This window comes from Grammomys surdaster, unplaced genomic scaffold (assembly GCF_004785775.1).
Source record: "Grammomys surdaster isolate TR1022 unplaced genomic scaffold, NIH_TR_1.0 126185, whole genome shotgun sequence".
Classification (NCBI taxonomy): Eukaryota; Metazoa; Chordata; class Mammalia; order Rodentia; family Muridae; genus Grammomys; species Grammomys surdaster.
Window position 1 is genome coordinate 509,124 of NW_021620991.1, and position 26,653 is coordinate 535,776.

At 50.8% G+C, this 26,653-nt stretch overlaps 1 protein-coding gene across 1 annotated transcript in view; it reads right to left on the reverse strand.

Annotated features, from left to right (window-relative positions):
• Morn1 (MORN repeat containing 1) overlaps positions 1-26,653 on the reverse strand; it is a 58,677-nt gene that overhangs the window by 26,952 nt on the left and 5,072 nt on the right. The window contains exons 5-10 of the mRNA XM_028757924.1: positions 26,055-26,145; positions 25,266-25,353; positions 16,549-16,645; positions 15,712-15,822; positions 6,748-6,871; positions 6,118-6,290 (exon numbers count right to left, since the gene is read on the reverse strand). Coding sequence (XP_028613757.1) covers positions 6,118-6,290; positions 6,748-6,871; positions 15,712-15,822; positions 16,549-16,645; positions 25,266-25,353; positions 26,055-26,145 — 684 coding nt within the window. The remainder of the gene's footprint in view (positions 1-6,117; positions 6,291-6,747; positions 6,872-15,711; positions 15,823-16,548; positions 16,646-25,265; positions 25,354-26,054; positions 26,146-26,653) is intronic.

Genomic DNA, 26,653 nt, shown 5'->3' on the forward strand with positions numbered 1-26,653 from the left:
AGAGAGAGAGAGAGAGAGAGAGAGAGAGAGAGAGAGAGAGAGAGAGAGAGAAATGTGACCTCTTACTGCAATGGCTCTTCTAGGTTCCCAAAGCTAATTTGCAAGGGATTGTCTGAGCCACAGGGCCCAGAGCCCACCTCGTCCATCCTGCAATCAGCAGCCCGCACCCACAGAGTCCACCCGCAATCATCCGCACCTGCCGCATGAGTCAATGGGCCCAAATTAATTGCGGGGCGCGGCAGACGCCCCACCGAGAACAAGGAACACAAAGGGCTCTGCGCTTCAAGCTGTGGGTGGAAATTACAAAAGGTTAAGAGACTAAATATAAAAAGCCCTTTGAATATAAAATCAATGTGCTTTGTTGCTAAAATCTGGGTGCTGTAATTTATCCAAAATAGGACTTGCAATATCTGGCAATAATCCACGCCTAGGAATTGTCGGTTCTGCTCATCGAAATGCAAATAGTCTACTGGAAACTTAAAAAACAATTAAAACAACTGAAATATTTCATACCAACAGAATAATGAAATACCGCATTTTGCAATTACCTATTACTGACTTTAGGGCTCCGACGCAGAGCGTGCTGTCTCTCTTCGTTTGATTATTTGTGAGAGTGGAAACACAAGTTTTTAGAGGGTTTGTTTCCTGAATCGTCTGGAATCCCAGACCAAGGAAGCCAAGAGCCCTAGTCCCAGTTGGAGGCACAGTGGGCCAAGGCCAGGGATGCCTAGCAGGAGGGGCAGCATCTAGAGTGGCCTCCATGGCCTGGTGGTTGGTACAGGCTTAGCAAACCTCAAGAAGTCTGTCTACCTACAGGTGTGGGTAGAGGGGCTAGTCTGACTCTAGTCTCTGTGGGCGGTAGGCTCTCTGGGGGATCAGTAGCCTTCACCCAGAGACAATGCCTCCTGAAGCCCCTCCTGCCAGCCGTGTCTAGTTCCCTCTCACTAGGCCACTGTGTCACATGCAAGCCCGTTATCCTTCAGTCCAGAGGAATTGAGGGTAGGTTGGGGGTGCAGAGGGGTAGGGTTGTTTCTACCTTGGGAGACGGAACTCCCTCTAACAATGGCCGTTGGCCTTGGGCTTTGGGAACACGCTGAAACACTGTAATTGCTTTAAAGGGTGTCCGCCTCCCGCTCTTCTTTAATTCAGGTCTGACTCATGTGTGCTCTGTATTTCACTCAGTCTCCTTCCCTCCTCCTCCCCAGGGCAGCCTGACCTCCAGGCTGGTTTGCTCCAAACAGAAACCCCTCGGCATCCAAAGGTGTGAAACAGCAGACTGGGTGAACATGCTGTCCTCTAGGGAGTACATGGTGGGAGTGGGCTAGGTGGCTTGTCCTCCTCGCTCTCACACGAATGACCCTGAGCAGAGGCTGCTGGTCAACCTGGAAAACACCTGCAATGTGAAGTCAGCTGAGGCCATTGTGGTCCTTTCCACACTCTGCTGCTTTGGCAGAAGCAACTGTCTGGCCTTCTCACTACCAGTGCTATTACAGCCACAAGCCCATTGTCACAGCCCTGTGGTCTGGGATGTTAGAGGCTGGGCTGCAGGGCAATGGGACAGCCTTTGTCACAGACGCAGAGTGGATGCATGGTCTGTGCCTAAGGTGGTGCCAGGGAGCCTCTCTGATACCCATCTATGTACACAGCATGGATGGCGTACCTTGATGGAATTTCTACTTGGCAAAGATGCCCAGTGTCCAGTTTCTCCTTCTTCTCTAACAATGGAGCCTAATCTTTGCCGGCACGCTATGCTTATCTCCATGGGACAGATATGCGGCTGTATGATTGAGCTGTGCCCCATATGTTCTCCTTCCTGCTTAATAAGATTTAGCATGATGTCAGAAGTGTCTAGGATCATGCCATGGTAAACAAAAACGACACAGAGCAGAATAAAAGACAGAAGTGGGGCTCCATGGCTGGTGATCAACCTGGCCCGCCCCTGTCTGCTGTCTGGGGAAGAAGCAAACACCAGTGGAGTCACCCTGAGCACTACTCATCTGGCTCACAGTGAAGCCGTATTTGTTGGGAACACAGGTCAGTCCCCTATATCCGTCCATCAGCTAGAGCACGGAGGGGAAGGGAGGGGAGGGATGAGAACCATCCTTCTCTCTGGCTGTGCACGTGGGTTCTCGTGGTGTCTTATGTGCCCTGCAGAGAAGCATCACCCTAAGGTGTCTCAGCAAGAATGAGAGCCACGCAGCTCCTTGTCCTCTCCACTCAGGCCTTCTGCTGAGTTAATGTCTACTGACTAAGCTCCGTGGGCTCTCGTCTCCGCCTTGCTCCTTAGCGACTTGTCTAGCTGGGCTGGTGAGGTAAGTGGACACTTTCTGAGTCGACCAAACACAGTCAGGACATCCTCCCCACAGGGCCTGCGGTACCTGGCTCCTTCCAGTCCAGCATAGGAAGCAGCTCTAAGCTACTGCTGCAAAACTGTCCCTTGGTTCTTCACATAGCATTCAGAACCACAGGGCCTGAGGTGACCTCATAGGCCCTTGGCAAGGATCTGCCTAGAAGGGAGAATGTTGGCACCAGAGACCCAGTGAGAGAGCAAAGGGACCGTGCCAGGGACAAGAGCAAGATAATCAGTTTCTGTTTGTTTGTTAGTTTTTAAATACTGAAGTCCACTCTAAGGACACAGTTCCCGGCCCACTTTCCCCTTACACAATAAGACTGGTTTGGCTGGAGTCTCTAAGCACAGCTCGACACTTCTGTTGTAGGGCTTGCCTTCTAGCTCCTTGTCACAGGTTGAGGCATGCCTCTCCAGATGCCTCCTTCCTGCCAACCCAGAGAGGGGCTCTAGGAGCAGCCCCAGATGTGGGAGAAGCCTGCACCAGGTCCCGGGCAGCACAGGCTCTGTTCTAAGCTGTGACATTCAGGCTTCCCAGCTACAGGGCACTTATCACACGGGGAGGGGTGGGGTGGGGTGGGGTTCTTGCTCTTGCTCTTGCCCAGGACAGTCACACTTCTGGAGTGACTGACTTAAAGGCTCTGCAGAATGCCTAGGGAAGAGACGCAATGGTCAGAGGGCTCCTCCATTCTCCAAAGAGCTCCAGGCCAGAGTAGGAAACTGGAGGTGCTAGGTGGGGACCCTGAAGTATCGCTGGGATCACTGGGGCGGAGCAGTTGTGTGTCTTTGTCACTGAGTATAAGTCAGATTAACAGGAGAGAGTACCTGGAAAGGAAAGGCAGCCTTGGATAGTACTTTGATAGCAGGAAAACTAGCTTAACTGGATCATAGTCTGAAAATTAGTGGCACAATAGATCTAAATGGATCACAGAAAAGAAGGGTAAGCCTGAAGGATCGAACGAGAAGGGTATGCTCTTCGTTTTCACCACTGGCCAGGTAACAGAACCGAGTGTGCTGGGGCCTTTGGGGGCCCTGAGCCCCTTAGTGACCTTGGTTCCTGTGCTAACCCTGAGTATGCTGGGGACCCCTGGGGCCCTGTGCCCCTGGGTGGCCTCTTCTTAGATTGTCCTATGATAAAAGCACACAGACTCAGCCACACTGGGGAGCTGTCTGCAGGAGACAGGGCAGGCACTTTCAGCAGCATAGAATGAGCTCTGAATCCTGGGGCCTGGTTTTCATTGAGACAGCAGCGCTTGGCTCTGAAAATCCCTCAGAGCAGAAGGCGTGGCGCCCAGTGAGTATTTTTATGCAGAAATATGAGAACTATTCTGCCAATGCAGCATGAAATTGCTCCTGTGACTGAGGTGGAGACAGACAAAGAGGAGATGGACCAAGCTGCCTCCTGGGGTTCACTGGATCTGCCGGCCTGCAGGCCAAATCAGCATGGCTTCCGTTCATGGGTCTGCTTGGCCTCTGGAGCCTGAAGCTTGCTCATAAGGAAAGAATACGAGCTCCTACCCCAGCCTGTGTGTTTCTGAGGGAGGATCTGCAGCTCTTGCTGCCTCTCAAGATGGCTGTCTGGACAATCCTCTTGTTGTCAGAGATGTTGCTACCCTGGCAAAGACCTCTGACCACTGACAGGATTTCTGTGCTGCCAAGACTTCAGCCTTCAGCCTTACCACTCTCCTTTTTGTCCCTCTTCTACCCTGTGAGAAACAAAACTGTAGAGAACACAAGCCATCAGCAATTGTCTGGAGGGCTGTGGAGGGCCATGGGGCCCAGGAGCCTAGGGATGAACCTGAGGAGGCTCAGGAGAGCTTAGGCACCACAACAAGTAGGACAGCCTGTGACAAGCCAGAGCTGGGGTCAGGAGAGACCTGGCAAGAGGATGAGTGAGACTTGCTGGGGGCCACAGGCTGTAATGTAACACAGCCAGGATAGCGGATGAGGCAGTCAGGGGACAGGAAGCTCTGGCCTGTGAAGAGGTTAAGCCATCAGAAGAGAGGAGCAAGGGAGGGAGGGAGGGGTCATCCCTGCCCAACGCCAGCATGAAGGTTCCTGGGCTGAAAGGCTGAGGCAGGCAAAAGGCAAGAACAGACCTGGAGGCAGGAGCGCTCTGTAAGGGAGCTGTGTCAGGAGTATGTTCACATGACTGGACAGCCACCTGGCGATTGCATCCATGTACTAGCCCCAAAGAGAGGGACTCAACTTTGGGCTGTGTGTAGTTTGCAAGGACAAAAGGGGGTCAAGGTAGGACTCTGGCTCCCACTGGCAGCCACAGTGAAGCAACAGGCAGGTGGGAAAGACCTGTCTGAGGCATGCTTGTGATGACCAGAAATGTTCTGTCAAACCCTACCTTTTGCCAGGAATTATGGGTGGCATATACCCATAATTCTAGCACTGGCAAAGGTGAGGCAGGAGGAAGATGTCTGTGTGGCCTATATAGCAAGACCCTGTCTCAAAAATTAACTAACAAACCAACCAATCACCACTAACTACTCCAGGCTTATATAAGTGGTGGGGAATTACGACGCTCCATGCCATGTCTACTCTTGGTTTCAGGTCTGAGACATGCTACAGTTTTCTAATAACCAGTTTTGTCTTTCTAATCGCCTAGGGAAGCAGCTCTTAACCTGTGGCTTGTGACCCCTCTGAGGGTTAAATGACCCTTTCATAGGGGTCACATATTCAATATCCTGCATATCTAATATTACAGATTACTACATATCCAGATATTACATTATGATTTATAAGTGACAATATTACAGCTATGAAGATGCAATAAAGATAACTTTATGGTTGGGGGTCACCACTACATGAGGAACTGTAGTAAAGGGTCACAGCCAGTGTCAGGAAGGTTGAAAAATACTGACCTATAGCCTGCACTCTGTGCCTGAGAGCCAGAGAGCTCAGCTCCCAGTGCCGGGGGGGATAGGGATCCTGGCTGTCAGTGCAGAGTAAGAGAGTCCGTGAAGAGTCCTAAACACAAGGTATGTGATCTTGCCTGGAACACCCTCTTACAGAACCTTCTCACTCCTGTTAAAAGCTCAGAAGAGGCCTTTAATCCCATCATTTAGGAGGCAGAGGTGGTGGATCTCTGTGAGGTTTTAGCCAGCCTGGTCTACATGGTGAGTCCCAGGACAACCAGGGCTATACAGAGAGAGCCCTTCTCAAAACAACCAAAACCAAGGAGAAAAAGATACAAACAGTATTTGTGACGTATCAGAGTATAAGAGAACTTAATGCCATCAGGCACAACAGACTGCCATGATTAAACTTCAATCGCATGAATAATTCTCAAACAACTCAAAGGAAATCTGGCTTTGGGCTGGTAGACCTGGCCAGGGTGCAGGTCCTGCCCGGCCTGGAAGCAGGACACACATCTCAGTGAAACGTGAACCAACACACATGCAGTGACAAGGACTGGAAAGCCTGGCAGCCTGTGACCAGACAGGGCCATGGACCCACAACCATCTATACTGCTGAGCTTTGGGTGCCACGGGTTTGACCTGCCTAGGACCACACGTTGTCCTCCACAGCTGCAGGGTTTGTGTGGTAAGGACGTAGGCCACAGGATCACCCAGGATGGGAAGCCCCATCTCGCCCTGGTCCTGTAAAGGCAGCTATACTTGCTCTCTGCTGATGGCAGCTCAGGCCTGGGCATAGCCCCTGAACTTCATGTTCCACCCAGGTGCCTTGTCACCAACACACTCGGGTTTTGAGGGCTCTGTTACCTTGGATACCGTCGACTGCTGCTATGATCCACTCACCTGGCAGGATGCTGAGGGTGTCTCCCTGGCCATGGAAGGCTCCTGAGTCCAGCATAGGCTCCGAGTCTCTCTTGGAGAGTAGCAGGTCAGCTCTGGCACTTTCCACAGCAGACCCGGACTCCAGCCCCCAGCACGTGGGCACAGACAGGGGGTAGGAAACGCACTGGAACCCACTAGGAAGGAGACATCAAATACCACAGTGTGGCTCAAGGGAGCAGTGCTGGGGCAGGCAGGAGGACAGGGACGAGACAACCCACACTCTGTATATGCCCTGGCCCTGACCCTAGGACTTAGGCTAATTGAAGAATGGTATTTAGTCATCCTTGGATGGTTGTGTGGCTCATTCTGAAATGCTTGCTGAGCTGGGTCCAACCAAGGCCAAAGAAGAACCAGTGAGTGGCTTCCCTTCTATGTCCCGTGCCTGCTGATTACGAGGCATACGGCTCCCTCAAGCCCTCCACTTCCTGTCAGTCCACCTACTTCTGTTTCTACCTTTCAAAGTCTGGCTGGTTGGCACTGTGTCTCAGGCCTGCCCTAGTTATAGTACATAGGATATATGGGCAAGAAGGACTAGGGACCTCTCTCCAGCCCAGTCTCCTCAGTGCCCCAGGGAGGGTGTATCATCCTTACAACGGAGTCTGGATGGGTGCCTCCATGTGATCTTCATCCATCTTGAAAAAGCTGACCTCAGAGTACTCTGGGAGTTGCACATATCTGACTCCTGCTGAGATCTTCAGGACCCGACCACTCTCACCTTCCAAAGGAAGAAATCAAGAGACATGTCCTTACACTGTGTGAGGGATGGAAGAGCCGGGCCAGGGGCGGGTGGATCGGGCTCCACACTGGTTTAAGGAAAAGGGTATCTGTGCTACCCACGGATAACTGTCTGTGCCTTCCGTGGATGCGTGCCCGGCAGAAGTCTCCTCCTGCAGCTTTAACCTTCCCTTTGCATCTTTGTTCCTTCACCCTGAATCCTGGACACTGATTCTTCAGCTCTGGGCCTTGGATCCCTGAAGGCCATTTGCACTGGCCAATTGTCTTCATGCTCTGGGTGGGTCCCTTCCTAACCAGCTCATGGGTCACTGTGCTACAACTTGCCCTTAGTTGGTCAGTTGCTCTTTCTGCTCATCTACCAGCTTGACCATAGACTATAGCCTAAAAGCTTCAATCTTCCTCCTCTCCAGTCACTAATACAGGGCCAGATGTACAACCGATCCCTAAAAGCAATTTCTGACTGGGTGCACATGCGCACAGGCCTGGCTCTCCAGAGCACAGGGCCTGAGGAGCAGAGAGAGCTGTCTTTTCTGAGCCACAGATCACTGTGCCCTTCTGGGGTGATGGAGAGGTGGTGGACCGGGCACATGGCCACACCTGGAGGACCCAGCAGAGAGATGTGTTGGCTAACATAAGGGGACATCTTGATTGTTGTGGGTGGAGCAGAATGGCTGTGGCAGTGATGGGCAGGAGTGTGATGAAGGGGAGCAACTGTCCTGAGCTCCCAGACCTGACGCAGCTCTGAGGTGAATCTCCAGCTTCACAGGGGACTTAGGGAGTGGCCAGGAGGAAAAGCTTAGACAAAGTGGCAGACCCCAGTGGGCTCTGACTTGAGGTATCAGTGGAGAGGGTCAGCTCAGATCTCTAATGCTTCCCAATAAACTCTCTCAGCTGAAGAAAAAGATCTGCAAATACGGAGAAGGAGTTACGCAGGGTCCAGGGGTATCAGTGCACAGCTTAGGGCACATATGAAAGAAGACTCCACAGGGCTAAGAACTAAAGGACACTCAGGCATGGGACTCACAGGGCTGGGGATGCTTGCCTCTACTAGCCTAGATGGAGAGACTCAGGAGCCCCAGGGAACTGGTTAGGTACTTTGAGGGCGTTGCTTCTGTCCTGGGGAAAAGCTGGTACTGGATGCTCTCTCCTTCAGACCTGCTGGACTAGTCATGAAAACAAGGCCAAAAGGATCACACCTTCTCCACACGCCTTCGCTCTGCTTCAGGACAAAAAGCTCAGGAATATTTATAGGAATACAGAAATATCTGGCGTCCAACAAAGTAAAATTTACAATGTCTGGCGTTAAATCAAAGATTACCAGGCATGCAAAGAATGCAGGAAAGTATGGAGTATAATGAGGAGAAAAATAAATTAGTTGCAACTGACCCAGGGTGCTGGAATTAACAATCAGGGACAGAAGGAAATTTATTGGAATCCAGGCTGCAATCCCATCACCTAGAGTGGTGGGTGGCAATGAGCAGGAGCTCAGAGATGCCCTCACCCACAGAGTGAGTTTGAGACCCTGTCTTAAAACAGAGAGTGGAGGATCGAGCACGGTAGCTGTGTTCTTACGCTTGCTCGGCAGAGAAAGCAGAAGCACAGGAGGTAAGAAAGGAACCAGAGGTGGGAAACTGCTGGGCTGCTGGGCATGATGGCTCACTTCTGCAACCCCGGCACCCACGAGGCTGAGGCAGGAGGGGCTGCTGCGGAGTCAGGGCCAGCCATGGATGCAAAGAGCAAGTCTGCAAATTATGAGTGAAGTTAAAAAGTGCAGTGGGGGCCGGGCAGTGGTGGTGCACGCCTTTAATCCCAGCACTTGGGAGGCAGAGGCAGGCGGATTTCTGAGTTCAAGAGTTCGAGGCTAGCCTGGTCTACAGAGTGAGTTCCAGGACAGCCAGGGCTACACAGAGAAACCCTGTCTCGAAAAAGCCAACAACAACAACAACAACAACAACAACAACAACAACAAAAAGTGCAGTGGGTGGGATCCACAGCAAATTAACTGATGCAAAAGATTTGTGAGCCTGAAAATAGAGCTGGAGAAGTCATCCAAACAAACAGAACAAGGGAGGAAGGGAGGAAGGGAGGGAGGGAGGAAAGGAGGGAAGGAGGGAGGAAGGAAGAAAAGAACAGAGAGGAGAAGGGGCTTCTGCCAGCAGTGAGACGTTTCTAGCACTCTCACACATGTGAAATGAAACAGACTACTGGGAGAAACAACGGCTGACATTTTTCCTAATGTGCTGAAACTCCAAGTCCACGGATACAAGAAGCTCAGGTGATGGCGCAGCAGCAACCCTTCATCACTGAGGAAGAACCAGAAGCCTACAGAGGCCACCTCAAAGCATCCCTCAAAGGGAAAGCAAATCAAGGTTCAAGGTGCCTCTAGACATCAACAACCAGTTTCCATCACAGGCGGTGGCCGGGAGGGGTGAAACTAGGTGGAGACCTCACCGGCTGTAGGAGGGAAGGGAGGCCAGAAGAAAGTAGGTGGAGTTGTAAGTAATGAGGCAAGGGGCCAGCAAGATGGCTTAGCAGGTAAAGGGGCTTGCTGCACAGCCTGATGAAAGGACACTGCTGGGACCAAAAAAAGTCTTCATCTACCGTATTAATAATTGTGCTTAATGTAAATCAGTTAGAAAGGGGAAGTTCAAGTACAATGAGAACCCAATACTTGCGAGGAGGACAGTCTGAGTCCAGCCTGAGTTGTAGGGCTATGAATCTTTATGACCCTAGGTGGTGGTTTGAGTAAGAATGGCCCCCACAGACTCATACTTGAATGCTTAGAGATTGGTATTAGGTTTGTGTGGCCTTGCTGGAGGAAGAGTGTCACTGGGGGTGGGCTTTGGGGTTTCAAATGCCTAAGCCAGGTCCAATGGCTCTCTCTGTCTCGTCTGTCTCTGTCTCTCTCTCTCTGTCTCTCTCTCTCTGTCTCTCTCTCTCTGTCTCTCTCTCTCTCTGTCTCTGTCTCTCTCTCTCTCCTCTCTCTCTCTGTCTGTCTCTCTTTCTCTTTCTCTCTCTCTCTCTCTCTCTCTCTCTCTCTCTCTCTCTCTCACTCTCTCTCTCTGCCTGTTGCCTGTAGATTGGGATATAGAGCTCTTAGCTACTCTCGTGTGACTCAGATGCTCCCGGCCATGTTGGCATCCCCGACATGATGATAATGGACTGATCCTCTCAACTGTAAGTTCTTCCCAATTAAATGTTTTCCTTTATAAGAGTTGCTGTGGTCATGGGATCACTTTATAGCATTAGGACATTGACTAAGACACTCTGGTTAGGCAAAGTTCTCAGATATGGCCAGCACAGTACTAGAACCTTTCCTTTGATTCTCTGGTGCTTTGATGAGGTAGGTTTTGTCAGCATGGACCTTTGAGTTCTGAGAAGCTGCAAGACAGGCCACAAGCTGGGAAACTTGCAAGCCTGACTTGGCACCCGACTCTAGACTATACAGAATACTCTTATTGGCTCATATTTAAGACTGCAACCCCCATCCCCGCCTTTTTGAGACTGGATCTCAATATACCCCTCTGGCTGTCCTGGAACTTACTTCTTAGACCAGGCTGACCTTGAACTCAGAGGTCCATCTGTCTCTGCCTCCTAAGGGCTGGGATTAAAGGCATGAGCCACTGTGCCTGGCCAAGACTGTCCCATTTTAAAAATAAGTTGGGAGTCTGAAGAGACAGTTCTCTACGGTAGAAATGCACCTGGTGAACAGGCCCAGGATGCAGGTGTGCAATACCATTAGCTTTTAGGGAAATGCAAGCTGGACCCCACTGAGGGGCCACTGCAGGCAGTTGTATAAGAAAATAAGCATTGGAGACCATGCAGAGCAACTAGAACTTACCGCATTGCTCGTGGAAAATGTAAAATAAAGCAAATGAGAGGAAGACAGCGCATTGGGATTGAAAGGGGAGATGTAAAATTCAACTTATTTACAGATAACACGAAGCTATGTAAATAGAAGTCCAGCACTTGGGAGACAGAGACAGATGGCTCTCTGTGAGTTTGTGGCCAGCCTGGTCTACAAAGCGAGTTCCAGGGCAGCCAGGGCTACACAGAGAAAACCTGTCTCAAAAAAACAAACCAAACCAAACAAGCCCCCTCCCAACAAAAACCAAAACGCCCAAACCAAAGGGCTGGGACACCACTCAGTTGGTAGAATAATTACCTAACATGTGTGAAGCTCTGAGTTTAAAATAAAAGACATCAGTCCAACACAAATTCTTCTAAGAATCAAAGTGGGCAGAGAAAATAAAAATCCCAGACCAATATCCTTCATAGACATGGAGGGAAAATTATTTTAAAAATTGCAGCAAATTAAATCCCAAGATAACTCATTAGATGAAGAAAAGTCTTTAACGAATGGGCACTGGGACGACAAGAAGCCACATTCAAAGGATTGGATCTTTATTCCACAGAGAATAACTTCAAATAGGTCACAGACTAAACATAAGAGCTAAAAACGTAAAATTCTTCACCTAGCATCTCAGACATGGATGTGGTCGGTGCACAACTGTACTGCGGGACCAGGAGATGGAGAAAGGAGGGTTTCAGGAGCTCAAGGTCACACTTACACATCAAATTTGGGGACGGCCTAGGCTACATGAGACTATATTAATTGCCCCCAAACACCTCCAAAAGATATAACAAAATCAGCAGTAATCATTAATCATATTAATAAAACAATCTAATCAAATGCATCATGGGAAATAGTAATTTATTAATAGATTGTTTTGTTTTGTTTTTCGAGACAGGGTTTCTCTGTGTAGCCCTGGCTGTCCTGGAACTCACTCTGTAGACCAGGCTGGCCTCGAACTCAGAAATCCGCCTGCCTCTGCCTCCCAAGTGCTGGGATTAAAGGCGTGCGCCACCACTGCCTGGCCTATTGATAGATTTAAAAAAAAAAAAAAAACACTGCAAGGTATGTACATGGGAAATGTACGTTGGTGAGGTGAGAGGGATCAGAGTGTTACTTAAACAGTTTTACATCTATGAACTACAGGCTTCATGCTAAGAGATGGCTAGCCTCCCCCAGAGACTCACTGGGATCTCATCAAAACTCCAGAAGGTTTTTGTTGTTAGAGAAATTGACAAGCTAATTCTAAATTTATGAGGAAATGTAAAAGGCCCCAAAGAGTCAAACAGAAAGAGCACGGCCATAGGGCGCCCCCTTTTCGAGGCATACTGAAGGCTGAGATTAAGATGGCATGATTTAGCATAGATGAAATTTACCTGATAAAAGTGGTTGCACAGGCCAGGGGGCAGAACTGAGAGACCAGACAGAAGTCTTGACTCAGGGACGATGGATACTGAGCCAGGCAGGAAGCTCAATGGAGAAACGAAATGTCTCCCCAATAATCATGGCTGAAGGGAATGGATTAGACATTTGTCTGATCCTCAAAAGTTATCTCGAAATGGAACACCAACTTAAATACTAAAGCTAAAATCACATAAAACTTCTACAAGAAAACGGTCTATGTGGACTTCAGTTGGGCAGGGAATTCTTAGATATAGAACCAAACTATGACCCATTGAACTATGACCCATTGAACTATGACCCATTGAACTATGACCCACTGAACTATGACTCATTGAACCATAACCCACTGGACAGTCAGCAAGATGAAGTTTGTCAAAATTTACCATTTAAGATTCATAAAAACATTTTTAAAAAATGAACAAAAAGCATGTGCTGCAGAGAAGGCCGGCGGTTGGGAGTGCTGCTCTTACAGAGGACTGGAGTTTGGTTCCCAGCACCCACGTGGCAGCTCATAACCTTTTATGACTCCAGTTCCAGAGGCTTCAAGGCCCTCTTCTGAACTCTATAGGCATCAGGCACTCATGTGATACACATACAGACATGTAGATAGCTATACAAATAAACAAACAAGTAAATAAACTTAAAAAATTTAAAGGAAACTAAAAGAAACTGGACTAGAGAAGAAAATATGTACTGTGGGCTGTTTTGTTCTGTAGACAAGATCTCTCTAGGTATCCCTGGGCTGGCCTTGAACTCACTCTGTAGACCAGGTTGGTCTTGAACTCAGAGATCCACTTATCTCTGACTCCTGAGTGCTGGGATTAAAAGGTGCACCAGGTACCAGTATACCTGACTGAAAGAAAAAAATATTTTTAAGCTGATTAGGAATTGTAGCCAGAACACATGAATAACCCTCATAATACAAAAATAAGAAAAAATAGCAGCCCACTTTTTAAAAGTGGGTGGACATGGGGCTCTTTCTAAGGAAGATGTACAAGTGACTGGTTAGTAAGCAGTGAAAAGCTAGCGGGGGAGCCGAGGGGCGCTGCATCTTTAATGCACTGGGGAGGCAGAGGCAGGGGGATCTCTGAGTTTGAGACCAGCCTAGTTTACAGAGAAAGAGTTCGAGGACAGCTGGGGCTACAGCGAAACCCTGTCTTGAAGAGAAACAAAACAAACAAACAAACCTGCTTTGACTACAAAATAACAGCACTGCTCCCACACAGCATGGCGAGGGCCCCAAAGAAACCATCATCGAGTACTGTCTGGAGGAGGATAGTCAGAACTGTGTAGTTGGCTGGGGACTTCAAATGGTGCTGCTATTTGGGAAAGCAGTAGCTTATTTTATGTATTTTCAATATTTATTTACTTGTGTATTTATTTATTGTGTGTGTGCGCACACACACACACACACACGTACACACCACAGACATACAACCAGAGGACAACTTATAGGAGTCAGTTCCCCACTTCCTCCATGAGGGTCCTGAGGATCGAACTCTGGTTGTCAGCTTTGGCAGCCAGCATCTTTCCGTGCTGAGCTACCTCATAGGCCCGGTAGCTTCTCTGAGAGTTTGAGCACATTAGCCACATTGATGCTGCAGCACTGCTTGCAGACATACACAAGGGAAACGAGAATCCGTGAGCACAAAGCCCTGAGCAGGACTCACAGCAGCACTGTCCCCAGCGTCAGTCCCGATGGGAGGCAATCGGGTGAGGCCTGTCTGGGTGACGGGATGCTGCTGACCCAGGAGGAGGACGGGTCAGTATATGCTGCAATGCAGAGGAAACTCCAGACGTCATGCGAGTGGGAAGCAAGCAAAAGCCCACATGGGATATGACTCCCCCTGCACGAAATGTTCAAGAGCCAAATATATAGAGGTAGGAAGTCAGTTAGGGACTGGGAGGGGGATACAAGGCTGGAAACAGGACCAGGGGATCTTTCTAGGGGTCTGCAAGTGTTCTGAGAGGCCACTGGGAAGTGGTGGTGGCCACCCATCTCTGCAGATTTACTAAAGATCATGCATGGGGTCTGGGTGGACATAATGGCACATGACTGTAATCTCAACTCCAGGGAGGCAGAGACAGGAGGATCAGTTCAAGGGCTACCTCAGCTGCATACTGAATTTGAGGCCAGCTGGGCTAAATGAGATCCTGTCTCAAGAAAACAGGTAAGTGAAGGGCTGGAGAGACTGCTCAAAGGCTAAGGGCACATACTGCTCTCACAGAGGACCTGAGTTTGGCTCACGGTACCTACTCCAGGTGGTTCATAACTGTCTGGAACTCCACTGTAGGGTTTCAAGGAACCCGATAGTCTCTTCTGGCCTCTGTGGGCACCTGCATGCATGCATACATACCACACAAAGACATGAACTACACACAAACACATCATTTTTTAAAAAAGCGATCATGGGATCATTTAATACTGAGATTAATGGTATGTAAATGATACTTTAATAAAGTCACTAAGCCAACTTAATACATATATTAAAGTTTATTTATTTATTTATTTATTTTGGTTTTTTCGAGACAGGGTTTCTCTGTGTAGCCCTGGCTGTCCTGGAACTCACTCTGTAGACCAGGCTAGCCTCGAATTCTCGAACTCAGAGATCCGCCTGCCTCTACCTCCCAAGTGCTGGGATTAAAGGCGTGTGCCACCACCGCCCGGCTAAAGATTTTATTTTTAATTATGTACACATATGTGTGTCTGTGTGCACATGAGTACAAGTGCCCCCGGAGGACAGAGGTCAGAGGTCAGACCCCCCCAACCCTGCCCCCAAGCTAGGTTACAGATGGTTCTGAGTCATCTGATGTGGGTACTTGGAACTGAACTTGGGTTCTTTGCAGAGCAGTCTGTATTAACACGTGAGGTACCTCTCCAGTCCATGTGTATGCTATGACTCTCTCACAGAAGCATTGAACAAATTAACAAATATTGGAAATTGATATGGTGGGCAGGGGTTTAGGAAGCTGGTGGTCCATATCTTGTCTTGGTATGAGGTTCATTTACCTAAAAAGAAATGACTGTTCCAAAGAGGAGTGAGAGACTGCTGTTGGTCTAGCTGACTTGCTCACTCAAGTTGTCTGTCTGTCTGTTTGAGACAGGGTTTCTCTGTGTAGTCTTGGCTGTCTTCAAACTCAGTAGACCAGCCTGACCTCAAACTCAGAGATCCATCTGCCTCAGGCTCCCGAGTGCTATGATAAAGGCGTGTGTCACCACTGGTTGACTGCATCTTGTTATCTTCTGTGCTCTGTACAAGGCACACTACTCACAGAGTGAGGGTTTGCATGTGTCAAAACACATGTTCATGAGTGCACATGCACATGCCTCTCAAGATATGAACGCACGCATGTGTACACGCGCGCGTGCGCGTGCACACACACACACGGATGTGCATGTACACAGGAGATTGCCTCCCAAGACTTTTGAAGTCACCAGGCTGCAGGGACTTCTGTGAAGTTTTCTCCGAAGCAAACCAACCACTGTTTCCAATCTGCTCTACCTGAGAGCCTGTGGCCCACCTCTTCTGCAGAAGCAGGGTCATCACCCCAAAGACACTTACCTTTGGCAACTTCCCCATCATCTTGCTGCAGCTGTACACCCAATGTGAAGGGAGCTCCTTGGACCACTTCCAGTACGTCTGGACCCAGAACCACAATTTTCTTAGCTTGTGCTGGGGGCGTAACATGAGGTTTAGTGGATGTAGCAACTGCCATTGGGGGTCTTAGTCCTTTCGCACCCTGTGAGAGGGGCTACCAAGATGACACTGGTGGGACTGAGCCCCCAAGGAACCTGTTAGTCAGTGTGGTCAGCTGAAGGACTCATGTCCCTGGTTAGGCCCACCCCTGGGATGTCCTAAGTGTGAGGGGAGGCCGCTAGGAAAGCAGGGGAGCAGTGAATGGCTGGGCACGTTCCAAGCCAGGGTAGACATGGATCACTTTTCAGTCATGTCTGAGTGCAGAGATCTCAACAGAGCCTCACAGAGGCCACAGAGGCAGCTGTGGCGGCTGCGGGGTGGGGTTATCAGATCAGGATAGTTTGTTCAGTAAATCCAGAATGCTGTGGCTGAGGGGTTCCATGACTAGGAGGTATCTATGGCTGAGAGGTACTGTGTTTGGGGGGAAGTTGTGGTGCCTGTGCTGTAGCTGGGAGAGCCCAAAGGTCTGAGACCCTGTTTGCGGAGAACCCCTTCAGTCCAATGTCTACAGGACCACAGGCCCTTTTGGAATCAACTAGAACACGCTTTCCCCGAAAAGGGCTGGGCTTTGTGTTCTGCTCCATCCCAGCTTGGTCCAACACCTCCCATGTGGCTGCCCAAGGCCACCTGAGGTACAGTGAGGCCAGGTTCAAACACAACCTACCCACAGTGGGAGGATATGGGGAAGCCGGGGACACCCACCTGCCGGGTGGCCATTAATGAACATTCCACAGTAGGTGACTCCTGAGCAGTGGACCAAGCTGCCGAGCCCACTGAAGACATCACTGTGCCACTGTCCCTGCAGGGAGAATGAGGTGCTCTCAGAGGGCGGCTCCAGGACCCTTTGTTAAGGAACTCCTGTGGCTATGAAGCTACTGCACCTTCCTTTGGGGGGTGAGGCACTGCATTTTGTTAGGAAGGGTCCAGTTCGCTTTGCTGAATGTTCTCCCCTTGAATTTTAATGACGCCAGGAAAGAGGGGAACAAAGGCACAGCACACACCGTGCGAACAAAGCACCAAGCTCTGCACAAAGGCATCCTAGTACAAAGATGTGGCATTTAGCTGATTGTGAGGGGACCTGAACCTGCGACTACAGTGGGGTAGGACTGAGGTGGGGTGTTTTGATGCTCAGAGCTTTTAAAATGAAAAGGCAATTAAAATACACAACCTGAGCATACACATACACCTCGGGGTGGGAGTGGGGTGCTGCTCGTCACCCCCTCCCCTCCCCTGCTCTGCCTCCTCCATAGTGCTCCTGGATCCACAAGCAATTGTGTGAAATGGTGGGAGGGCTGGTGCCATAGAAAACTTCAAGATCAAATGGTGTTTTATTTGATTATGAATTGCTTGTATTGGGGGGAACAACAGCCAACAACAGCCTTGGTTCAGTTCACTCTCCTGCTGAAGTTAATTGGGCACCAGCTAACCAACCCTGTCCAGGACTCAGCTCTGCACGGAGCCTGGGCTCCCACAGTCAATGATGGGAGGGGAACACTGGCCAGTTTCTGAGAATGCAAACAAGGTAGGAGAGTGGGTTCGCTCTGGTCGAGAAGAGCTGAGGGGCCGTGGCTGCAAAGATGGAGAGGAGGTCAAAGTCCTATCTAGTGGGTTGAGTCCCACGGCCTGGGAGGAAGCGTCTCATGGGCTGCTGAGAGCTCAGCCACCACATGGTGAACAGCTGGATCCCAAGAAATGAGTGGGAAGAGAGGCCTCTGGCTAAGTGAGGCGAGTAGGTGCTCATAGATGCTGGCCCTGAAAATCTCAAGTCTCTAAGGCTCATTCACAAACAAGAGGCAGCCCTAGGGAACCCTCTCTGTTCAAAGAGGTCAGCAGCCAGCTGTGGAGCACGTGGGCAGGGGCATGCTTGTTCACCCAGGTACAAGCCCCTCTGGGATGAAGTGGTTTTCATCCTGAGAATTGCCAAGTCGCCCAAAGGCACCCCAAGGTGCCTCGAGGGATGGCTCCATTCCCCTAGCATTCAAATCCCAAACTCAGTGTAGGAGACCCATACTCCCACGGCCAGCTCCATTCCTGGATGGCGCATGCTCAGTTGACAGTCTCCCATCCCAGCAGATGCTATCCACCCTACCATTTGCTTGACCCCTCAGTCTTGTGCCTGGACTATCCACTTAGCCTTTTCTTCTCACTGCAGATGTGGATGGAGCTGGTTAGGAGGGTAGCTCTCAGGCTGGCTCTAGAGATCACAGGCTACACCAGACTACAGTGAGGCCTTGGTAGCCCTGCTCGGAAGCTTGGGAGGTGACTGTTTCCTAGCATAGGCTTGCCCTGCGATGAGAATGGGTGCTCCACCTAGCAGGCCAGTCTCTAGTTTGCTGGCTTCTCCCTAGGAGCATTCTCACCCCCTCCTCTGTGACTGCTGTCCTCCCTGAATCCAGCCTCTTTCTTTTCTGTTCCAACTCTCTCAAGGATGACAGCAGCACATAGCCAGCTGGTGGTGAACTTTCTGAGCAGATATTGGGGGAGGGGGGCCTCGGCTCTGGTTGGTGGACTCTCCAATGTGTCCCAGGCTCTGAGTCTGTAGGATAAAGAATAGCAGTTTGTCTTTTCTCTTTCCTCGCTGTGCTCACTTGGGCTTCTGGAAAGTGCCAGTGTGGGTTTTCAGAAAGGAAGGAGGAAGGGAGATGGGCAGGACAGGGCATGCGACCAGAAAGGAGGACCTGGGCACTGACAGTGATAAGCAGTGTTGTGGGGGTGCCTGCTGGCCTGGGCAGCAGTGGGTGAAGAGCCACGGGCAGCACTGCCACAGGAGCCTCTTAGCCCAGCCAGCTGCACTCATCACCCATAACATCTGCCAGAGTCCCTGAGGTAGGTGGCCAGTGGACTGCATGCTAGAATCAGAGCCCGAATGCTAAGAGCTGGAGCTTTGTGTTCCTGGCTTCAGAACAGTGTTTGGATACACAGATATGTGCAAGAGACTCACCACACTAACCCATGGACTTGCCTGAATGATATCATAAATTCTATACTTGGTGATACATATTGTTGAAACATCTTAACTCCTGGAGTGTCAGCCAGGGTCCTGTAGATAACAACACCCTCTCATGGTGTCCTTGTCAAACAGCCTGAGGAGGCGGCTGGACAGGTCCTGGTCTGCTAGCTTCCACCCGGGCCTCCCACTCTAAATCTCCAGAGAAACTTGAGGGCTGTCTGGGCAATACACAGTGTGGAACCAGCTTGGGAGTCTCAGTCACAAGGAGGTGGAGCAGGGCACCACACTACTACCACAAAGCCCCAGGGCATAGAGATACCTGCTTTCCTCCTCTGCCCAGCTGCTACCTGACACCCATGGGAGAACGGACATGTCTCACAGGACAGAAGAGGGTGATGAAGATGATGATGATGACATAGCCAGCCAGAGAAGAGTCACTTAGGGATCAGATGTGCACCCCAAACCAAGCAAACATAGCAAACAAGGAGCCAGTATCAGGAAAAGGACACCCAGGATAAGAGCGTAGCATTTGCTCTATGACTGTTACAGTGACCCCAGATAGTGAAGCTCAGTCTCATTCCCGCCCTGCTCTGCTATGGCTGGACCTCACATTTATGGTGGTGAGTGCACTAAGTGTGACAAGCTGGAGGAGAGAAGGCCTTGGCCCCCCTCATTGTGGGAAGCATTCCCCAGCTAACCCATGCTGTTTTCTTCCCTGTACTTGGATTAGTAGTGGCTCTGTGGCGGCCATGCCATAGATGTGGGTTTGGATGCAAGTCCATCCCGAGTGTAAGTTCACCTCTTTGCTCTTGCAAAGCTTGGTCCTTCCTGTAGTGAACAAGCCCCAGGCCACTTCTGAGTCGGCTGCCATGATGTCAGGCGCTTTCTGAGTCGGCCTCCATGGTGTTATGGTATGGAAGAGGCAATTATCACCAACTGCGGCTAAGCCTTGGACCCCTCAGGTCCCCCTGTGTAATGGCACCTGTGAGGGGTTATATGGGCTCTCCTCCTGGGGTTGAAACTGTTATGGAGCTTGATTGCCGGCTTGCAGGGATGGGAGGTAGCTTCGCTTGCATCGCAGTGACAGCAGGCCTGCGGGATGCTGGATTTGATTGGTCTTGACTGTCTTCCTAGGATTTCAGGGTGTGGAGTGGGCATATTTCATAGGGACATGGAGATGCAGGCACTGGTGTAGCACTAACCATTGCTGAGCCGGTTCCTGGAGGGGGCCATTGTGGGGAGCAGCTGACCGGCTGAGGGGCCAGCACTGGACACGAGTGCTCCTCTGTTCCACGATCTTCTGGTGATCTTCAGTGGCAGAGACATGTCTAGGTCCAGATCCTTTCCACCCTGCTTGAGGGCCTTGCTGGCCCAAGGAGGGCAGACAAGTGGGAAGCAGGTAGCCACACAGCCTGTCTTCATCTGCCTGCTGGCATGCAGGGACTCTCCAGACATGCCAGTTAAGGGGGAAGCTGGGAATTGCAGCAGGTGAAGGAACCCATAAGGCTAGCCACCTGTTTTGTGTGTGCACAGGTGTGCCAGACAGCAGGTTGCCCTCTGCAAAAACCAACATGGGAAATGTTGATTTTCAGGAAACTAGAGCTTTGGGTGGCAGACATGTCCTTGCTGTGGGAGAGGCCTCCACCACACCAGCTTGCTCAGTGTACCACTCTAGGTGCCCACCAAAGACATGGACGGAACCACATCAGTAGGCCGGCCATGCCGGCTGCCTTGGGGAGCTGCAGATTTCACCTAGAACATCTGCTCAGGGTCTGGATTTCCTTCTCACAACATGGGAACACTGGTTGATGTTACGGGTGGCTGAGCGGGAACTCTGATGGATGCTAGGGTCAAGATCAGGAAAGCAAAGCTGACCACACAAAGGCTGGCCACCCTGCAGTCTTCTCAGGAAACTAAACGGGCCCTGGCGTAAGAATCTAATGCTGGTGGGTCTGGAGGATGAGGGTTGCTCTCTAGAGACACCTGGGGACGGGAGAGCCAGCAGCTAGCTACCTCATCTGCCTGAGGGTCAAAAGGAAAAGGTGAGACGTTTCCCCATTTCTGGCATTGACTTGTGGTAACAGGCATGTACCCCCAGGCGACAGGGCAGGACAAGTTGGGAGGGACAGAACACTGAGCGCTGCTGCAGCAATGTCAAGCAGGAACCAGAGCCGGCTGTGTGATGACGGCAACGGCCGCGCACAGGGTTCAGCTATCAGCTGCCCACTGCCAAGCGGCTCACATTCCTTAGTATGCTAGCTTTAAAAACAGAAAATAAGTGTGGGTTGGGGGGGTGCAGGAATAAAAACCTCTGTTGGCTCCCCTGTTGGTTCCTTCAATAGTGCAGCCACTGTGGAAAAAATCTGGTGGCTCCACCAAAAAATTAAGTGCAGTTACTACATGGTGTAGCCATTCCACTGCTGGGTCCATAACCAAAGGCCTGCACGGGTACGCTCAGAGCACTGTTCCCGGTGGCCCAGAGGGGGAACAGCCCAAGTGCCCACTGAGATGCATGATGAGGGGAAGTGGGACATGTATGCATATGTGCCACTTGGCCACCGGGAGCCTTCTGCACGTGTTTCAGTGAGCGTGGACTTGAGGCCATGAGGCTCGGTGAGAACAGCCAGTCACTAAGGAGCACATCCGCCCATGGGGGCCCCCAGAGGAGCCAGAGTCACTAAGACACAAGAGAGGTAGGTGCTAGGGGCTCCGGGGAATATGAAGTTTTGAGTTGAATGGGCCAGAGTCCGTTTGCATAGATGAGTTTGTGGACAGACAGTGGTCATGGCCACACGATAATTTAAGCATTTAATGCCACCAAACTGGACACTTAAAACTGGACAAGATGGTACATTTCCAGTTTGTGTTTGACTAATGGCAACATAAAGAACAGTGGTGCCCGGAGGAAGCAGGTCTCATGACTGTTCCCACCCCATGGCCTCTCTCGACTGATGTCTCCACGCCACGCAGGTAGTGGCCCATGTGTGGGAGAGCTCAGCGCAGATGGCCATCAGCTGTGCTAGAGAGTGCTGCCTCCCCTGGCTAATGAGGGTTCAGTGACAGCCCCACTTGGGCGGCAATGAGACCTCTTGCCTCCACAGCACAGGTCAGTGAGAGTTGTATCAGGCTGGCAGCTGTGGACATCCGCGGTGTCCGAGTCCTGATTTTCAGAAGGCAACGACTGTTCTCTTGGCCCTGGGTGCCCCTTTCTGTTCAGTGTCCAAAAGATCCTGGAAGAAAGTTCTTCAGCTTTCCCAAGGCCATTGAAAAAAAAGTGGCAGGACTGTGGCCTTTCTGTTCACATGTGCATCCTCTGGTCGTCATTCCTCCGTGGTTGCTTCAGTTCACACTGTTGTTTTTTTGGTGCAGCCTGCACATCTAAGCTGAAGGCCAGTATGTCCCCACCTCTGGATACTGCTCCTGCTGTCCTGTGGCTGCTGGGGTCCAGGCTGTTGAGAAGTGAGCTGAAGGATACACAATCCCCAGCCCCACTTCCGAGGGAGGAAACCTTTGCGAGTCTTGTGGAATTCAAGGTACTGGCTTCAGGAGGAAAAGCCACAGCAGCGTGAGCAGTTTTAGCCTGTGTGGCAATCTCAAGGCTTGTGTGCACTGCTTAGGCATTCAAGGCCTCCCTCCCTGCTGCCTGCCTTAGAGCCCAGTGCATTTCCACCCAAACTTGGAACAAGGACCCAAGGCTGGGCATGCTGCCGGTGAGCAGGTCTAGACTGCCCCCTGGTGGACATACTGTAGGCTGTGGCAGGTGAAAGTGAGGCATACCACCAATTTCAGGTTTCAGAAAGGAAGGCCTGGGCAGAGCCCCAAACCCTAGCCACTGATGGTTAGTGGCCAGCAGTGAAGAAGCCCTACCAGAGGTCTGAGGACATGTGGGACAGAACCCCTCCGGGAACTGAACGAAACCTTTCATTATTCTTCCTTCCCAAGCGGTGGTGGTGGTGGTGGCGATGGTATCTTTTTGGGCTGTCAATGGCAGCTCATCCATTGATGCAATGGGTTCTGGAGGGACCTAGTAGGGCAAGGCCTTTCCCAAATCCCAGATCCCAGGAAAAGAGGGTCAGGTATATGGATCAAGCTTGAGTGCTGAAGCTACAAGCTTTTCTGCCCCTTACAGGACTGGGAAACCATGTTTGGGCCTCAGTTTTCCCATTTATAAAATGTGGCAAACAGTCCCTTCCCAGAGGTGTGGGATAGTTCATCTGAATCCACGAGTGGAGACTATGGAAGTGTCTGGCAGGCAGGAGGTGACTGAAAGCCCTGGCCTTCTTCACTGGAAACAAGACACTTGTGTGGCGTGTGGCTAGAGTCATGGTAGACTCTGTCAGGGTGCAGGACAGGCAGGGAATAAGGGACTCCTTCAGGTACTTGTTACCTCATACTGTCCAGTTGCACCTTGGATTTGATCCTGTTGTGGACATGCTGTCAGGGCAGGTCCTCTGAGGATGAGCCTCCATATGGGGAGGACCAGACTGGTGAGTGGTCACAACAGTCGATACAGATGGTATGCAGATCGTGTCATGCAAAGATCAGAGGCAGGGGGCGGTGGTGGCGCACGCCTTTAATCCCAGCACTTGGGAGGCAGAGGCAGGCGGATTTCTGAGTTCGCGGCCAGCCTGGTCTACAGAGTGAGTTCCAGGACAGCCAGGGCTATACAGAGAAACCCTGTCTCGAAAAAACCAAAAAAAAAAAAAAAAAAAAATAGCCGGGCAGTGGTGGCGCACGCCTTTAATCCCAGCACTTGGGAGGCAGAGACAGGCGGATTTCTGAGTTCGAGGCCAGCCTGGTCTACAGAGTGAGTTCCAGGACAGCCAGGACTATGCAGAGAAACCCTGTCTCGAAAAACCAAAAAAAAAAAAAAAAAAAAGATCAGAGGCAGTTTCTAGGCCAGTAGTGGGGCAGTGTCCACACAGACCCCAACATCCCTGACCAGAGCAGTCCTATGGGCTAGTTTTCATGTCAGATTGACACAACATAGGATCATCCGAGAAAGCAAATCCTAACTGAGAAAATGCTGCCATAGGATTAGCCTGAAGACAGGTCTGTAGGGCATTTTCTTGGTTGACTGATGTGGGAGGGCCCAGCTCAGTGTGGGAAGCGTCACCCCTTGGCTGGTGGTACTGGTGCTGTAAGAAAGTCGAGCGAGCCATGGGGACCAAGCCAGTAAATAGTGTTCTTCCCCAAGGCCTTTGATTCGGTTCCTTCCTCCAGGTTCCTACCTTGGGTTCCTGTCCTGACTTTCCTGTGATGGACCTTTACCAGGAAGTGTAATATGAAAAAAGCCCTTTCCTTTGCAAGCTGTTCTTGGTGACAGGAATGGTACTCAGGCATGGGCTGAGATCTATCCAAGCCTAACTCTTCTGTTCTGCACACAGGTCTGGGCATCCTGTGTACAGAGGTCTGGGCACCCGTGCTGGGTTCTCTGTGATGCCTACAGTTCTGTGGGACCACTCTTGCACCTGGGGAATTTCCTACAAGAGTCCCCCAGTCGAGCTGTCGCTACCCTTCTTTCCAGTTCTGCATGAACCGGGCTGGGCTCTTGCTGCTTCCAGGGGCCAGCCCCTTCCAGTAGTTAATCTGCCATTTGAGAAATCTGGAAAATTATGACATTATCCTGGTTACTGTGATACAACAAGAAAGAAACAGCAGAGGAAGTCTGACTCTCGGGAGTCTAGAGACCCAATCCTGTCCTTCCTTCCTGCTGGAAACCCCCAGCAGAACTCACATCACCGTCATAGCAAGCAGCAACACTTGGGGTTCAGCCTTGGACCCCGTCAGGGCCTCACCTGTGACACCTGGAATGGCCAAGAAGCCCTGATTCCAGGGCCTTAAGCTCTTACTTCCTGCTAGGAGTTGGCCTACTGTCAGCCCAGGGATAGTGGAACCAGGGCCAGCCCTGTCCCAGGACAGTCCCAGACTGTAATCTGTTTCTTCTTGTGGTCCTCCTGGTAGCTTGCCAGTTTTTCTGGCCAATAGCTTCACATTTCTCATCATTAGGAACATTGGTGTAGTCTTGTCTCTTGCCCACGAAATCCACGGTTTCTCATACCTCCCATGTGGACAAGAACAAGCATTTGGACAGGAGATCTTGGTTCCCGTTGTGGCACAGGGTTCATTCTATTTGGGGACTTAATAAGTATAAATGGACCTAGCAGAATGTAGTGTGTATGAATGCAGCAGGAACTTCCCTTTCTTTCTCCAGGTTTACTTGACCTGGGGAACAGAAATACCCTTGAGTTTCTGAATTGTCTAGAAGCTGTGGGTATTGGCAGCTCAGCAAGGCCCCATCTTCATTCACATTTCCCTGGCCTTTTAGGTTGACAAGCCTTGCAGGGGATGGTGGGGGTGTGAGGAGTTGAATGTGAGTCCATTCCCTCCAGGGCATTGCCAGGTGAAGTGTGGGCAAACACCATCAAGGCTCCCAGTCCTCTAACCGCCTCCCGCCTTTCCGCTGTACCTTGTATGCGGAGCCATCAGCACAGCACAGCACCCCATGTCCCTGACGCTGGTCTCGAATCCAGTCACCTTCGTACTTGTCACCATTCCTGAGGGCACAGCACAGGACCCTCATGAGGCTAAGAACCAGGTGGTGGGAGTGACTCAGACTGACTCCTCTGACCAGGCACAGCAAGCACACCGGGGCCAAGGCAAAAATAGGCCCTAAACAGATGGTCTGTGAGCTCCTGCCTTGCCAGAGCTGGCTCAGGAGGGCTGGTGACAGGAGGGAACATGTCTGCATGCCCGCCCCCTACCCTACCCCCCATGGCTGGACCCATTTTCCAGAGCATGCTAGGTGGGCCCTGTGCACGATATGTTTGGCTTCTGCTTCTCAAAATGGGAAATGATAGAGAGGAGGAGATGCCTGTTTCAAGGGCAGGTGCCAGGTAATAATCCACCCAGGAATCTGAACACAGGCTTAAGGTCTCTAACCCTCTGCCTGAAAGACAGCAGCTTTACTGACCAGTATCCTTGCTCAAACCCAGGTCCTTGGGGTCCATTCTTGGGTGCTAGGTCCTGGATTCAACAAGTGAGGGAAGAGGCAGAGATAGACACACATACAGTGACAAACATATATACAGAGAAAAGCAGCAAAGGCTCAGAACATAGTTAAGGCTTGGGTACTAGTCAGTGCTTTCCACAAAATCTACCCACCCAGACTCCTATGGCCACTGGCATTCTCTGAGGCAGGGGGACCACTCTCGTTCCCAAGTAGCAGCTTACACCTCCAAGACCCGTCCGTACTCACTTAAAGATCATCTGCCCACGGCCATGTCTCTTGTTGTCATGGAAGGAACCCTGGTACACCTGCCCATCCCGGTCCTCCAGAAACCCCTGCCCTAGTGAAGGAACCAAAATACACCAACTTGACTCTACACCTCCTGCTAGCGATGACCCCTCCTCTCTCTTCCCTTAGCCTCCTGGAGGAGAACTGCCTGCATTTAACTCTGGCAGGAAGGCGGATTTAGAAAGCTGAGTACCAGGACCCTGCTGGCCTCCTAGGTCTGCTGATTAGTCCTGTTCAAACAAGAATGGCAGATGTATTTAGGGACAGATAGCTGCCACTGCCCAGGTCAGCAGGGCCGGTAAAATTGACCTAGACTAGCTAACACAGGTTCTAATGGGGCTACACAGAAGGCCCTCCACAACCACTGGGTTTGGGTGGACAGCACGGAGGGAGGCTTAGAGTTCACTTGAATGTTTCTGTCTCAGAATTACTCTGTATACAGTAAGCACAGCAGTGCTCTGTGTCTGAGTTCCCCTGCAAGGCTTGTCAACCTGAAAGGCCAGGGAAATGTGAATGAAGATGGGGCCTTGCTGAGCTGCAGATACCCTCAGCTTCTAGAC